General features: G+C 39.5%; 1 protein-coding gene across 1 annotated transcript in view; it reads left to right on the forward strand.

Moving 5' to 3' along the window:
* Positions 1-277: 277 nt before the first annotated feature.
* Positions 278-15,641, forward strand: part of ELAPOR2 (endosome-lysosome associated apoptosis and autophagy regulator family member 2) — a 200,355-nt gene continuing 184,991 nt past the window's right edge. The window contains exon 1 of the mRNA XM_049771053.1: positions 278-555. Coding sequence (XP_049627010.1) covers positions 367-555 — 189 coding nt within the window. The 5' untranslated portion in view covers positions 278-366. The remainder of the gene's footprint in view (positions 556-15,641) is intronic.

Here is a 15,641-nt window from a genome sequence, read left to right on the forward strand (position 1 = left end):
AAGACGCGGCCCCCGAGGACCCGCGGGGTTGGGCCGAAGCCTCCGCCAGCCCGTGCACCTGCTCCGGGGCTCCCGCGTCCCCGCCCCGCGTCCCGCCCCACGCCGCGCCCGCGCCCCGCGGCCCCTCCTTTCCCTCCCTCGCCCCCTCCCTCCTCCGGCGTGACGGGAGCGCCGGCCGCCCGCCCGCCCGGGCCGAGAGCGCAGCCGAGCTGTCAGCGGGCCGACGGGCCGGGGGCGAGCGCGCGGCCAGGCGAGGCCGGCGGGAGGCGAAGCGAGCGGAGCGCGCAGCCCTTGCGGCCCGGGAGCGGAGCGCGCCCACCGGGGACGCTGCCTGGCTGCGAGTCGGCCGAGCGCCTCTGGCCCGAGATGATGCTCCTCAGCCCCTGGTCGGGCCCGGGGAGGGCTCGGGGGCGGCCGTCGGGGTCTCCCCGCCGTGGGCTCTCGCCGCCCTGGAGCCCCGCCTGGATTTGCTGCTGGGCGCTCGCCGGGTGCCGGGCGGCCTGGGCTGGGGACCTGGCCGCCGCCGCCAGCCGCCCGCTGCCTCCTTGCCAGGAGGTGAGCTGCACCTGGTCCTTCACCTGGAGTTTGGGGGGAGCGGGCAAGGGGGTTCTGGAGCGGAGGGGGCGGGGAGGCGCCTGTTTATTTCTCAACGCCTTTGCCTCTTGGCTTTCTTGGGAGCAGGGATGATGATGAAGTTGGCCGCTTTGGGAAGCTGGCCCGGAGAGGGTGTGTGTCTGTGAATGTCTGGGCTGTCTTTTGGGTGATGCTTTTTCTCTTCGCACTCGTGTTTCCAGGGCTCTGAAGGACTTTGGGGGGCCTCGGTGTTCAGGGGCGAGGGCGATTTCATTCAGTTGGGGAGGAGACTGGGGAAGCCCTGCCAGGAGGCCGACCCAGTTCTGCACCGCTCTTGCAGTTACTGCCACATCAGGGTTCCCGCTTCCAACCCTGGTCTCCGCACCTCCTTTCCTTTCTCAGCCCCCCCACCCCCGGGTCTCCCCCTCTTCCTCGTCGCTGCACCCAGCTCCCCCCATAACACCCTGGAGGCTTGTTAAAACCGTGTGAGATGTCACTTGGCATCCTTCTGGCAAAATATGCAGAGGATTTAGAACAAAAAGAGAGAAGGTACTTAGGGGGAGCAGAGGGCTGGAGAACTCGAAAAGGAGAAAGACAGTGATGATGCACCTCCGGGGAAGTGCCCGCTACTTGGCTGAAGCACTGCTGCTGGATACTGTATAGTTTGAGATTATTGTTGATTTATATATAACCAAGGAGAAATTATGGGTGATGAGGTTTCCTTCTGCTGTTAGGAAAACTGTACTGATCGTGTCCCTCCCCCCAAAATGTATAGGATTGTCATTGGTACTTTGTACTGGGTGTTACTTTTCTTTTAATGTTCCAAAACAAAACAAAACAAAACCAAAACGCATCCGCTTGATGAAAATCAATGAGAAAAGGAAGAACATTTTTGACCTACTTTGATTTTATTGGAGAGGATTTGAGGTGTGTGAATACTGCTTTTAGGAAGATTGCTAGGAATCAGAATGATGGGTCATTTTAATTTAGTTAGCAAAAATAGATTAGCCATTCCCTAGAGAAGAAGGGCCAGAACCTGCTCCTTTGTGTGTGATGCTGTACTTTCCCAATTTTACTCGGGCTGGAGTTAGAGAATATGCATGCAGGACACCAAATGTCACCTGAGGATTTTCATCCTCCTCTCTTAGGCAAAAAACCCTAGGGCAGATGAAACAATCCAGTCCAAAGGAAACGTGTGTAATCACCAGTACTGTTGGCTCAACAAACAGCTGTGTTTAATTTCAGTTTTTAGTATATTGAGTTGTTTAATCTGTTCTCCAATTTGACCTGTCACCTGGGAATCATTCTTTCAGGTTCCCCCAGGAAGCAGCTCCTTGGACAGTCTCAGTTTGAACAGCTCTAGTGGGACAGTTTTAACCATGCCTTCAGCTAGTAGACCCAATAGGAAGAACATACATTTTTTTAAAAATGAAAGTCTTAGTATTATGATATTATTAGTAATGATTACTTTGCTTGAAAGGGTGAAAGGCAGGGCCTGTGGAAGTAATGCATTTTGGTCACTAATTCTTCAGATGAGCACAACATGTTCCACATATCTAGGGAGTATTATTAATATCTAGGTAAAACTAGGAAAATTATACTGTAAGGCAGAAACTTTGAAAGTAGAGCAAAGGAGAAGATAATGTTTAGGAAGACTGTATTCAAATTATTCCAGTCCCTGATGCAGTGGCTTTAGAAATTTCACATAGTTCCATCACTTGTGGTTTCATGTTTGAATTTTCCCTCCAAAAATGGAGATAAAATAGATAACAGGATGCTATTGGATGTGCTGCCTCCAGCTTGTTGTGTTTGAGAAATATTGACATGCAGGCTAATTTTTATCCTTCCTGTAGACTGAAAAGTAGTTGGAAGATGATTGGGCATTAGGGGCTCTGTTGGAAATAGGAGAGCTAAGTGGCCTCTCAGGGCTGAATCTGCTTCTTTTGTTTGGTCTTACTGAGTTCATTTATAAAATTGATTATTACTTTCACTAATATTGTTTTTCAGAGGAAATAGGCCTTTTTTCTTTTTAGCCTTTGAAGGTAGGGAGAGAGTGTCAAGTGACAGCAATGGAAATGTGGGCAAAGCTCTTGTGAACATTGAATTAAAGTAGGAATTGTGTGTGGCTTTTTACTGTTCCATCTCTTTCCACATGTGATTAGCAAAAATGATGAAAGCCACATACAAAGAACATACTATATGGTGGAGAGAGTTATAGTAAAGGTAAGAGTCTGAAACTAGATGTTAAAGCTGATTCTTCGTAATGTGAGAAAATATTCGACTATGGAGAAGTATTCAGGTAATTCTGAACTTAATTTTCTCCAGGGAGTTTGAATCTCATTCTCATTTATCATGTGTTTTTATAAAATTAGTCATATTTAATTTACATCGACACATTTTTGTTCCCTATTTTTGGAGAAAAGTGTGAAAGGAGAAGTATAGAAAACTGTTCTGTGAGTAATCTAGTTATGATTGCCTGAGATCAGAAAAAATGCCCTTTAAAGGCACTATAAGATTAGTTGGGGGAGTTTCAGTTAGATTCTTGCAGAATATAGGACTCTTGAGTAAAACTTATAAAATACTTCTTTATTAAAAGCTGTAGATGATGGAGTCAAAGGGGGAGAAAAATTATTCTTTTGGAATCAGTTGGTGATCAAATCAGCAGGATTGAAGCACAAGTACAAACAGGAAGGTTATAGTTTGGAAGTCAGGGAAGTCAAATGTGCCAGCAGATGAAGGATAAAAATAGGATGTTACTTCAGTAAATGGACTTTAAAGGAGAAAAGAGTGTACAGACTAGACATCCAAGAGAATAGAATAGATATTTCTGTGGCTCTTTTGTGGGGAGAATATTATAAAGGATAAATATGTTTCCTCATTTATTGGCATATTTTTTGCTTGTAAATTTACAATAGTAAAAACTGCCTGTATTCACTGTGAGGATGAGATGAAGTTAATATGTTAAACGAAAACATTTATATAAATGTGAGAGTTGGTTATTACTAAATTAGTAATTATAATTACATGTCAGAAGAGTCATAGTAAGTTTTCAGAAGTTGACAGATGATAGGGTACAAAAATTAAATGGAAATTTTGATTCATTAAAGAATAAGACTTAATAATGGGGCTGCCATAGTGGGAAAAATAAAGAGACTAGCAGATGATTCAGAGTTGGAGTAAGGTATTAGAAGATAGAGAACATGAGTCAAAGAACAGGCCTAAATGTATTGTGTATGCATTATTTAAAATTGGAAATTAAATCACAGAATAATTTGGTTCATAGTTCACTGCTATATAAAATCTTCATAACATTATCTTGGTCTCTGAGAATCTTGACTAAATGATGCTTTGGCCAAAAATCTTCATCCCACTTCATCCCAGCTTGTATCCAGGCAAAATGTCAGATGATGTGGAGTTGCAAATTAAAAAAAATGTCGGTAAGGATGAGACAGATGTAGGTAATTGGGCGGCCTGGTGCTAGGGAATGAGAAAGGAGTATTAGATCTAGTGTGTGTGTGTGGGGTGTGAATCAGAAAAGGCCCAAGAGAGAATGTGAGAGAGACCTGAATGGTAGTTAGGATTTTTCTAGTAGCCAAAAGTTGAAAATTAATGTGATCCAGTTTGGGGGGGGGGATAAGACATTTTGATGATAAAGATTTAAACAGCAGAAAGGCAGAACATTGTGTTGTAGTTGATTCTAAGTGGCGAATCAAATACTTTGTGGAGCTTAAAGAGAAGTGAATATGAAAGACAGGTAGAAAGCTGATCAACACAAGACATAACTTTAAGTAGTGCTGTTAATATTTAGGCTATTAATCCTGGAGGATTTGCAAATCAGGAACTGGAAAGTATGCACTGGTTTGGCAGTAGCATGGAGGCCAGGTTAGATTGGAGACAGAAAGGTTGAGACCTGCCGAAAACAGTTGTAATGGTCCAGGTGAGGGATGATAGAATCTCAGGGGTCTAAGTAAAAAGGGGAAAAAAGGACATCCTGTGAGGAGACAGAATTGACAATAAATAGATGTGAGGGGTAAGGGAATGAGGGTCTCAGGGTGTCTAGAAAACAATGCCTCACACCTTGAGAAAGAATGTGGAGAAGTTAAGGAGCTTGGATTTTGGAGAGACGGTCTTTTAGTACAGTGGTTCATTAGGCATTTAGCTATCAGGCCCTTTTTACTCACAGGCAGGGTCTGGCTACTGTGGAGATCTGAGAATTATTTGAGTGAAAGTATTGTAGCTAAGTCTTGTAGCTAAGATAAGACCGTGCAGGAAATGAGAAAAAAGATGAGAGAAAGAACTTGAGCTTTACCAACATTAAAAAACAACATAAAAGGAGGAGTCCACAAAGCAAGATCCATAGTTATGGCAAACATTTAGAGTCTTTGGAAATGGGCAAGAAGGGTATGAAGAAGAAAGGCTTGTCCAAGCAGTTGAAATGAATACTGAAAAGAGAAGATTGGATTTGACAGATTGCTGGTGTTCAGTTCCAGAATGATTCCTGAAGAGTTAAGGATGAGTATCTCACCTATGAGGTGAGATAGTGCTTATAGAGTAGAATTTAAATAACCTTAGATTTGATAAGAAGTTTGGTCTTCTAAGTCTATATAAATCAGAGGCCTTGAAAAATTTTCATTTTCTGTTCCAGACTCTAATGGGAATGGTTGGAAGATAAACTTTTTTGTGGGAAGTTTCCAACTGGAAAGAACTATGAGTGACATCATCAGTGGCTCTAAATTCACACAATTGCTGAAGGAAGGAGTTAGGTTTCCTCTGTTTCCAAGCTGTTAACATAATTACCTTCCCTGTTAAGTTGTGGAGGTGAATTTTCCATTTCAAGTTCTTATGCTCAAAACCATTTCTCATGTTTTAGGCAAATGTGAGCAAGTTTCACACCATCAATATTTACAATATAAAACTGAGAGTTGACAGATCTGTGAAGTGTCATTTTAGCACAGGAATAGGAATACCATAGAATAATATAGAGTTTTCCTATCAAAGAATATTCTTTTTTATATTTTTATTTGGTCACCATGCAATTACAAAGTTATTCATGATTGGGTTTCAGTCATACGGTGTTTCAACACCAATCCCTTCAATGCCCACTTTATTCTGCCAATTGCCTCCCCCCCCCAGTTGGATACTACTACCAGTCTGCTTTATCTATCTATCTATCTATCTATCTATCTATCTATCTATCTATCTATCTATCTATCTATCTATCTATCTATCTATCTATCTATCTATCTATCTATCTATCTACCTACCTACATATATATATACGTTTTTGCATTGCTTTGCATTCTACAATATTGTTGCTGATAAGGTTTCACAATAACACTTTACCACTTTTTAGCAACAATTCCTTTTGGTTGATTCCTTCTCTCCTCCATGCTTCTTGCCCTCTCTCTACTCAACTGGCATGTTTCCTACTGAATATCAGTTCTCATGCTCTTTGTTTCCATTGTCTTTGAGCATTATTATTTCTCCATTATGCTTCCTGTATTTTCTTTTGTTTTATTTTTGGGTTTGGAACCATACCACATTCAGTTTTGGTGCTCAGGAGTTACTCCTGGCTCTTTGCTAAGAAATTACTTTTGTCAGGCTTGGGAAACTACATGGGATGTCAGAGATCAAATTTGGGTCAGCCATGTGCAAAGAAAGTGCCCTACCTGCTATGCTATTGCTTTGCCCCCCCCTTCATTATATTACTTTATATCCCACATATGAAAGATCACATTAATAGTGTGATTACATTAATAGTGATTTTTTTACACATTAATAACAAGTATGGCATACAGTGGGGGGTATAGTCCTTGTCTGAGTGAGGGACTCCCAGGGGAAATATGTGATAGCTGTGACTCAGTGGATGAGTAGGAGTTTATTGGAAGCAATGTATGGTGCTCATGGCTGTCTCAGAGGAAATCTGGTCTAGATCAGGATTTTATAAACTTTTTCCAATAATGACCCCTTTTAACTGGGAAATGAACTTTCTGAGCACTGCCAGAAGGACCCTGGATTTAGATACATGTTCAGAAACTGTTCATAGTTGCAAAATTTGTGTGACCTCACATCTAGTTATATGATTCCTTAGGTGGTTGCAACTCACAGTTTTAAGAAACTTGGGTCTAATCAGTGGTTCCTAAACTAATCTGGGCTAGCTTCTTAAACTATGGGCCGTGACCCAATAGGGGGAGCAGGTTACTGAATATAATTGCCTTTTAAAGAACAAATACCCCACACGGCCCCTTGGAATCTACCTGCTGTAAGGGAACGAAGAGTATCCCTTATTGCATCTGAAGTTTACTGTTGCCCCTCTCCATCATTCTATGAACCTTTAGGTGCAATGTTTTCAGTATTTTATATATTGGGAAACACTAGTCTAGATAAATTTCTATGTTCTTCCATTCCTTCTGGACTACTAAAGACAAAGGATATATTGTCTGACTTCTTAACAGTTCACTGTTAACTCTATGGCCTTCCTACTGTATATCCCGGCATATAAGACAACTTTTTTTTTATTGTAAGAATTTATTCAAGAGACAAAATTGATTAACATATTGAGGTAAACTGACATAACATAATATAGTAACATAACATAACATAGCATAACATATAATTAATATAAAATAATAATACATGTAAGTCAAAGAACATTTCTGAATAAAACACAATTTTTTATCATAATGACTTACATATCTTTCACAGTAGTATTTTAGGTACATATTAACATTGAATCAGGGGAATATCCATCACCACCAGTGTTGTCCTCTCTTCATTCCTGTTCCCAAGCATATATCCCTTTCTCCCTCCTTTATCTCCCAGAATACTGGTGTAACTAAAAGCATATATTTTAACACTAATGTAAACCATATTTTTTGCAGTTCCAGATATTTTTACTAGTGGTTTCTTAAAGGTTTAGAGTCAAAGGAGCACTGTATAAACAATATTAGAGTGGCAGTTATCGTTTGCATGGGCCCACCAAAGTATGGGGGTCATGGAAAGGAAAAACTTTTGGCCTAAGTACAAGGAGACCTTACCCCTGAAGTTTCTTGACATAAGACCATTTCTAGGCTCCAGGCAAACTAGTTTGTCCAATCCTGGTCATTGTCTGTAGTGCCCATACAGTTATATTTTTCACTGTCTCTGTTGTTGGTATCCTGTTTCTGTATTGAAGGTCCTGGAATCTGTATATCCTACATTGAAGTCAGGATGGTGCAGAGCAGCGTAAGATGACTTTTGAAATAAAAAAAAGCAACTGAAAATCGGGGGTCGTCTTATATGCCAAATATATCCTGAAAAATGTTTCGATATGCCACTAAACGAAAATCGTCTGGATATTGCCATGAAACGAATTTTCCAACTCGATCCTGCACCAATCACTACAAGGCTGCTCGGTCTGCCTCTCTAACAAAGCCAATCCAAGCAGGCTTTTTGTACATGCAAATTATACAATGTTCTGTACCCGAATCTACACTGTCAAAAGCCTGCTCAGATTGGCCAGAGTCAGAGCGGAAGTCTATTACAGTATAACCTTTGAACCTTTGCTTGTTGTGGTTGGCTCACTGTGGTACATACAGTTGCAGCACAGGAACATTCTGTGTAGCCAAAACTGCTGTATCAGGACACATGCATAGTAACTGAATGGACTGTATTAGAGCACCTCCAGTGAGCAAAAAGGTACCATAAAAGAACTGGTGTTGCCTCGGAAGTGGGGGTAGTCTTATACAGCGACTATAGACCTAAACCTATGTTTTAACCGTACAATTACTAGGTCATCTTATACGCCTGGTAGTCTTATATGCCAGAAAATATGGTATATGAATCTACAGCTAACTTTACAGGTCCACCCTAGATGGATAGGTGATCTGTGCTGGTATAAGGGGACCAATTGTGGGGACACATAACAGCTTGAATCCATCCTACTTGGCCATGATGTATGACCTTCTTGATGAGGCATTGGATCCTATTTGCTAGGATTTTGTTGAGGATCTTTGCAACTGTCTTCATCATGGATATTAGTCTGCATTGTTTTTGCAACATCTCTGTCTGGTTTTGGTATCAGGGTGATGCTATCTTCATAAAATATATTTGGTAGTGTTTCTGTTTCTTCAATTTCCTGGAAGGCCTGAAAAGTATTGGTAGTAGGTCCTCTTGAAAGGTTTGAAAGAATTTTCTAGTGAATCCATTTTGGCCTGGGCTTTTGTTTTTGAGAAGACTTGATTACCTTTTTAATTTCCTCAATAGTGATGGGTCTATTTAGACATGCTAGGTCATCTTGGTTCATCAATGGAGGATTATGAGTCCAATACTTTATCCATTTCTTCCATGTTCTCTTGTTTCGTGGCATAGAGTTTCTCAAAGTTGGCTCTGATTACCTTTTGAATCTCTGTAATGTATGTAGTGATCTCTCCCTTTTTATTTCTAATTTGGTTTATTGAGTTTCTCTTTCTCCTTTTCTTTGTGAGTTTTGCTAGTGGGTTTATCGATCTTGTTGATTTTTTCAAAGAACTAACTTTTTCTTTCATTGATTTGTTCTTTGTATTTCCACTTCATTAATTTCTGCTCTAAGCTTTGCTATTTCCTTTTGCCTACCTAATTTTGGTTTATTTTGTTGATCACTTTCTAATTTTATAAGATGTATCATTAAGTTATTTATGTAGGCCCCTTCTTCCTTCCTGATGTGTGCTTGCAAAAATATAAATTTTCCTCTTAGTACCACTTTTGCCAAGTCCCACAAATTCTGGTAATTTGTGTCTTTGTTCGCAGGAGTTTTTTAATTTCTTCTTTGATTTTTATCTCTGATCCATTGATTGCCCAGGAGTGAGCTGTTCAATTTCCAGGTCTTCAAGTTTTTCCTCTGTATCTGTCTGTAGTTCACTTCTAATTTTAGTGCATTATGATCTGAAAAGGTACTTTACACATTTTATATTTTCTTGATTTTATGGAGGTATGTTTTATGGGCCTATCCTGAACAATGACCAAGTGCACTGGAGAAGAATGTGTTCTAGTGTTCTGGGGGTGGAGAGCCTATAAATAACTACTAGTCCACTTTCTTCCATTTCTCTTTTTAAAGCTAGTATATTCTTGTTAGGTTTCATCATGGTTGTCCTATCAAATGGTAATAGTGTTGTGTTTAGGTCTCCCACTATTTTTGTGTTTCTATTGATATCTTCTTTCAGAATTGTCAACAATTGTATTAAATATTTTGTTGGTCCCTCATTGAGTGCATATATTTTTAGGAGTGTGACTTATTACTGTTGTACATATACCTTGATTATTATGAAATGTCCCTCTTGGTCCCTTATAACTTTTCTAAGTTTAAAGTTTGTGTCTGATATTAATATGGCCACTCAGTTTTTTAAAGGGAGTTTATTGCTTACATGACATTTGATTTTGAGTCTATGTTTGTTCTGACTATTCTTATGTGTTTCTTTGTAGGCAGCAGAATATTGCATTCAGCTTTTTGATCCATTTTGCCACTCTGTGCCTTTTAACTGGTGCATTTAATCCATTGACATTGAGAGAGATTATTGTCATGAGATTTAGTGTCATCTTTGTGTTAGGAGTTTGGTGTTTGTTGTTCTGTATTGTCTTAAAATAGACCTTTCAGTTTGTCTTTTAAGGCTGGTTTTGAGTCTGTAAAGTTTCTGATCTGTTGTTTTTCCATGAAGCTATGTATGCTTCCTTCAAACCTAAATTTGAGTCTGTCTGAGTGAGGTATTCTATGTGAAGTAAGTATTAATTTCATTGAGTTTTTTCACTATATCTCACCACTGCCTTCTGGTCTTGTGGATCTCTTGTGACAGTTCTGCTTTAAATCTTAAGGATGCTCCTTTGAATGTAATTTCCCTTTTTTGATCTCACCACTTTTAGTATTCTATCCCTATCTATGGGATTTGTCATAGTGACTAGGATGTGTCTTGGGGTGCTTTTCTTCAGGTCTGTTTTAGCTAGTACTCTCTGGGCCTGCAGGATTTGGTTGTATGCACTCTTTAGCTCTGGGAGTTTCTCTGCAATGATGTCCTTGACTGTTGATTCTTTCTGGGGATTTTCTTCTTGTGTCTCTGGGACTCCAATGGTTCTTATGTTGTTTTTGTTGAGTTTATCGAAGACTTCTATTTTTATCTGTTCATATTCTTTGAGTATGTTTTTCTATGTCTGATCACTAGTTTTAAGGCTCTGTTCCAATCTCTTCTGTTGTATGGAGTTGTAATTTATCTCATCTTCCAGGTCATTGATTTTGTCCTCAGCCACTGTTACTGTGTTGGAGAGGCTTTCCAGTGAGGTTTCCATTTTGCCTACCAAGTTTTTCAGTTTGGAGTTTTCTGATTTATATTTTCTTTTTTTTATATTTTATTTAAACACCTTGATTACATACATGATTGTGTTTGGGTTTCAGTCATGTAAAGAACACTACCCATCATCACCAGTGCAACATTCCCATCACCAATGTCCCAAATCTCCCTCCTCCCAACCGACCCCCGCCTGTACTCTAGACAGGCTTTCCATTTCCCTCATACATTCTCAATATTATTAGGACATTTCAAATGTAGTTATTTCTCTAATTAAACTCATCACTCTTTGTGGTGAGCTTCCTGAGGTGAGCTGGAACTTCCAGCTCTTTTCTCTTTTGTGTCTGGAAATTATTGCAAGAATGTCTTTCATTTTTCTTAAAACCCATAGATGAGTGAGACCATTCCGCGTTTTTCTTTCTCTCTCTGACTTATTTCACTCAGCATAATAGATTCTGTGTACATCCATGTATAGGAAAATTTCATGACTTCATCTCTCCTGACAGCTGCATAATATTCCATTGTGTATATGTACCACAGTTTCTTTAGCCATTCGTCTGTTGAAGGGCATCTTGGTTGTTTCCAGAGTCTTGCTATGTTAAATAGTGCTGCAGTGAATATAGGTATAAGGAAGGGGTTTTTGTATTGTATTTTTGTGTTCCTAGGGTATATTCCTAGGAGTGGTATAGCTGAACGTATGGGAGCTCGATTTCCAGTTTTTGGAGGAATCTCCATATCGCTTTCCATAAAGGTTGAACTAGACGGCATTCCCACCAGCAGTGGATAAGAGTTCCTTTCTCTCCACATCCCCAACAATACTGTTTATTCTCATTCTTTGTGATGTGTGCCATGCTCTGGGGTGTGTGTGAGGTGGTATCTCATCGTTGGTTTGACTTGCATCTTCCAGATGATTAGTGATGTGGAGCATTGTTTCATGTGTCTTGGCCATTTGTATTTCTTCTTTGTCAAAGTGTCTGTCCATTTCTTCTCCCCATTTTTTTGATGGAATTAGATGTTTTTTTCTTGTAAAGTTCTGTCAGTGCCTTGTATATTTTGGAGATTAGCCCCTTATCTGATGGGTATTGGGTGAATAATTTCTCCCACTCAGCGGGTGGCTCTTGTATCCTGGGTATATTTCCTTTGAGGTATAGAAGCTTCTCAGCTTAATATATTTCCATCTGTTAATCTCTGCTATCACTTGCTTGGAGAGTGCAGTTTCCTCCTCGAATATGCCTAAAGTCTCAATGTCCTGGAGTGTTTTGCCTATGTGTTGTTCTATATATCTTATGGTTTCGGGTCTGATATCGAGATCTTTAATCCATTTGGATTTTACCTTCGTACATGATGTTAGCTGAGGGTCTAATTTCATTTTTTTGCAAGTGTCTAGCCAGTTGTGCCAACACCACTTGTTGAAGAGGCTTTCCCTGCTCCATTTAGGATTTCTTGCTCCTTTATCAAAAATTAGGTTATTGTATGTCAGGGGAACATTTTCTGAGTACTCAAGCCTATTCCACTGATCTGAGGGCCTGACCTTATTCCAATACCATGCTGTTTTGATAACTATTGCTTTGTAGTAAAGTTTAAAGTTGGGGAGAGTAATTCCTCCCATATTCTTTTTCTCCATATTGCTTTAGCTATTCTAGAGTGTTTATTGTTCCAAACGAATTTCAAAAGTGCCTGATCCACATCTTTGAAGAATGTCATGGGTATCTTTAGAGGGATGGCATTAAATCTGTATAATGCCTTGGGATGCATTGCCATTTTGATGATGTTAATACTGCCAATCCATGAGCAGGGTATATGTTTCCATTTCCGCGTGTCCTCTTTTATTTCTTGGAGCAGAGTTTTATAGTTTTCTTTGTATAGGTCCTTCACATTTTTAGTCAAGTTGATTCCAAGATATTTGAGTTTGTGTGGCACTACTGTGAATGGGGTTGTTTTCTTAATGTCCATTTCTTCCTTATTACTATTGGTTATAGAAAGGCAATTTAATTTTGTGTGTTAAATTTGTAGCCTGCCACCTTGCTTTATGAGTCTATTGTTTCTAGAAGCTTTTTGGTAGAGTCTTTAGGGTTTTCTAAGTAGAGCATCATGTCATCTGCAAACAGTGAGAGCTTGACTTCTTCCTTTCCTATCTGGATTCTCTTGATATCTTTTTCTTGCCTAATCGCTATAGCAAGTACTTCCAGTGCTATGTTGAATAGGAGTGGTGAGAGAGGACAGCCTTGTCTTGTGCCAGAATTTAGAGGGAAGGCTCTCCATTGAGGATAAAATTTGCCACTGGCTTGTGGTAGATGGCCTTAACTATATTGAGAAAGGCTCCTTCCATTCCCATCTTGCTGAGAGTTTTGATCAAGAATGGGTGTTGGACCTTATCAAATGCTTTCTCTGCATTTATTGATATGATCATGTGATTTTTCTATTTCTTGTTGTTGATGTTGTGTATTATGTTATAGATTTACGGATGTTAAACCATCCTTGCATTCCTGGGATGAAACCTACTTGATCGTAATGGATAATCTTCTTAATGAGGCATTGAATCCTATTTGCCAGGATTTTGTTGAGGATCTTTGCATCTGCATTCATCAGCGATATTGGTCTGTAATTTTCTTTTTTTGTAGCATCTCTGTCTGGTTTAGGTATCAAGGTGATGTTGGCTTCATAAAAGCTATTTGGAAGTGTTTCTGTTTGTTCAATTTCATGGGAGAGTCTTGCCAGGATTGGTAGTAGTTCCTCTTGGAAAGTTTGAAAGAATTCATTAGTGAATCAGTCTGGGTCTGGGCTTTTGTTTTTGGGCAGACATTTGATTACCGTTTTAATTTCATCAATAGTGATGGGAGTGTTTAGATATGCTATGTCCTCTTCCTTCAACCATGGAAGATTATAAGAGTCCAAGAATTTATCCATTTCTTCCAAGTTCTCATTTTTAGTGGCGTAGAGTTTCTCAAAGTAGTTTCTGATTACCCTTTGAATCTCTGCCATATCAGTAGTGATCTCTCCTTTTTCATTCCTAATAAGGAGTTATCATGTTTCTCTCTCTGTCTCTCTCTTTCTTTGTTAGTTTTGCCAGTGGTTTATCAATCTTGTTTATTTTTTCAAAGAACCAACTTCTGCTTTTGTTGATCTTTCGGATTGTTTTTTGGGTTTCCACTTCCTGGATTTCTGCTCTCAGCTTTGTTATTTCCTTCTGTCTCCCTATCTTTGGGTCCTTTTGTTGAGCACTTTCTAGTTATATTAGCTGTGTCATTAATCAACTCAGGTAAGCACCTTCTTCCTTCCTCATGTGTGCTTGCAAAGCTATAAATTTTCCTCTCAGTACTGCTTTTGCAGTGTCCCATAAGTTCTGATAGTTTGTGTCTTTATTGTCATTTGTTTCCAGGAACCTTTTGATTTCCTCCTTGATTTCATCTTGGACCCACTGGTTATTCAGTATGAGGCTATTTAACTTCCAGGTGTTAAAGTTTTTCTTCTGTGTCCCTTTGGAATTCACAAATAATTTCAGAGCTGTGTGGTCAGTGAAGGTAGTCTGCAAAATTTCTATCCTCTTGATATTATGGAGTTATGTTTTATGTGTCAGCATGTAGTCTATCTTGGAGAATGTCCCATGTACATTGGAGAAGAATGTGTACCCAGGTTTCTGGAGATGGAGTGTCCTATATATATCCACTAGGCCTCTTTCTTCCATTTCTCTCCTCAGGTCTAGTATATTCTTGTTGGGTTTCAGTCTGGTTTACCTATCCAGTGTTGACAAAGCCGTGTTGAGGTCCCCCACAATTATTGTGTTGTTATTGTTATTATTTTTCAGATTTGTCAACAATTGTATTAAATATTTTGCTGGACCCTCATTTGGTGCATATATGTTTAGGAGAGTGATTTCCTCCTGATCTATATACCCCTTTATTAATATAAAATGTTCATCTTTGTCCCTTACAACATTCCTGAGTATAAAGTTTGCATTATCTGATATTAGTATGGCCACACCAGCTTTTTTATGGGTTTGTTTGCTTGGATAATTTTCCTCCAGCTTTTTATTTTGAGTCTATGTTCTGACTCTTCAGGTGTGTTTCTTGTAGGCAACAGAAGGTTGGATTGAATTTTTTGATCCATTTAGCCACTCTGTGTCTCTTAACTGGTGCATTTTGTCCATTGACATTGAGAGAAAGAATTGTCCTGAGATTTAATGCCATATTTATATGGAAATTTGGTGTGTCTTTTGGTTAGTCTTGTCTTAAATTAGGTCTTTCAGTTTTTCTCTTAAGACTGGTTTTGAGTCTGTAAAATTTCTGAACTGTTTTTTGTCTGTGAAACCATGTATTCTTCCGTCAAACCGGAAAGTGAGTTTTGCTGGGTATAGTATTCTAGGTGAAGCATTCATTTCATTCAGTCTTATCACAATATCCCACCACTGCTTTCTGGCCTTGAGTGTTTCTGGTGACAGGTCTGCTGTAAATCTCAAGGATGCTCCCTTGAATGTAATTTCCCTTTTTGATCTTGCTGTTTTCAGAATTCTGTCTCTATCTGTGGGATTCATCATTGTGACTAGGTTGTGTCTTGGGGTATTTTTTCTGGGGTCTCTTTTTTAGTTGGTACTCTTCGAGCATGCAGGATTTGATTACATATATTCTTTAGCTCTGGAAGTTTCTCTTTAATGATTTTCTTGACCATTTATTCTTCCTGGAAATTTTCTTCCTGGGTCTCTGGGACTTTAATGATTCTTAAGTTGTTTCTGTTGATCTTATCATAGACTTATATTTTCATCTGTTCCCATTCTTTGAC

The sequence above is a fragment of the Suncus etruscus genome, chromosome 1, assembly GCF_024139225.1.
Source record: "Suncus etruscus isolate mSunEtr1 chromosome 1, mSunEtr1.pri.cur, whole genome shotgun sequence".
Classification (NCBI taxonomy): domain Eukaryota; kingdom Metazoa; phylum Chordata; class Mammalia; order Eulipotyphla; family Soricidae; genus Suncus; species Suncus etruscus.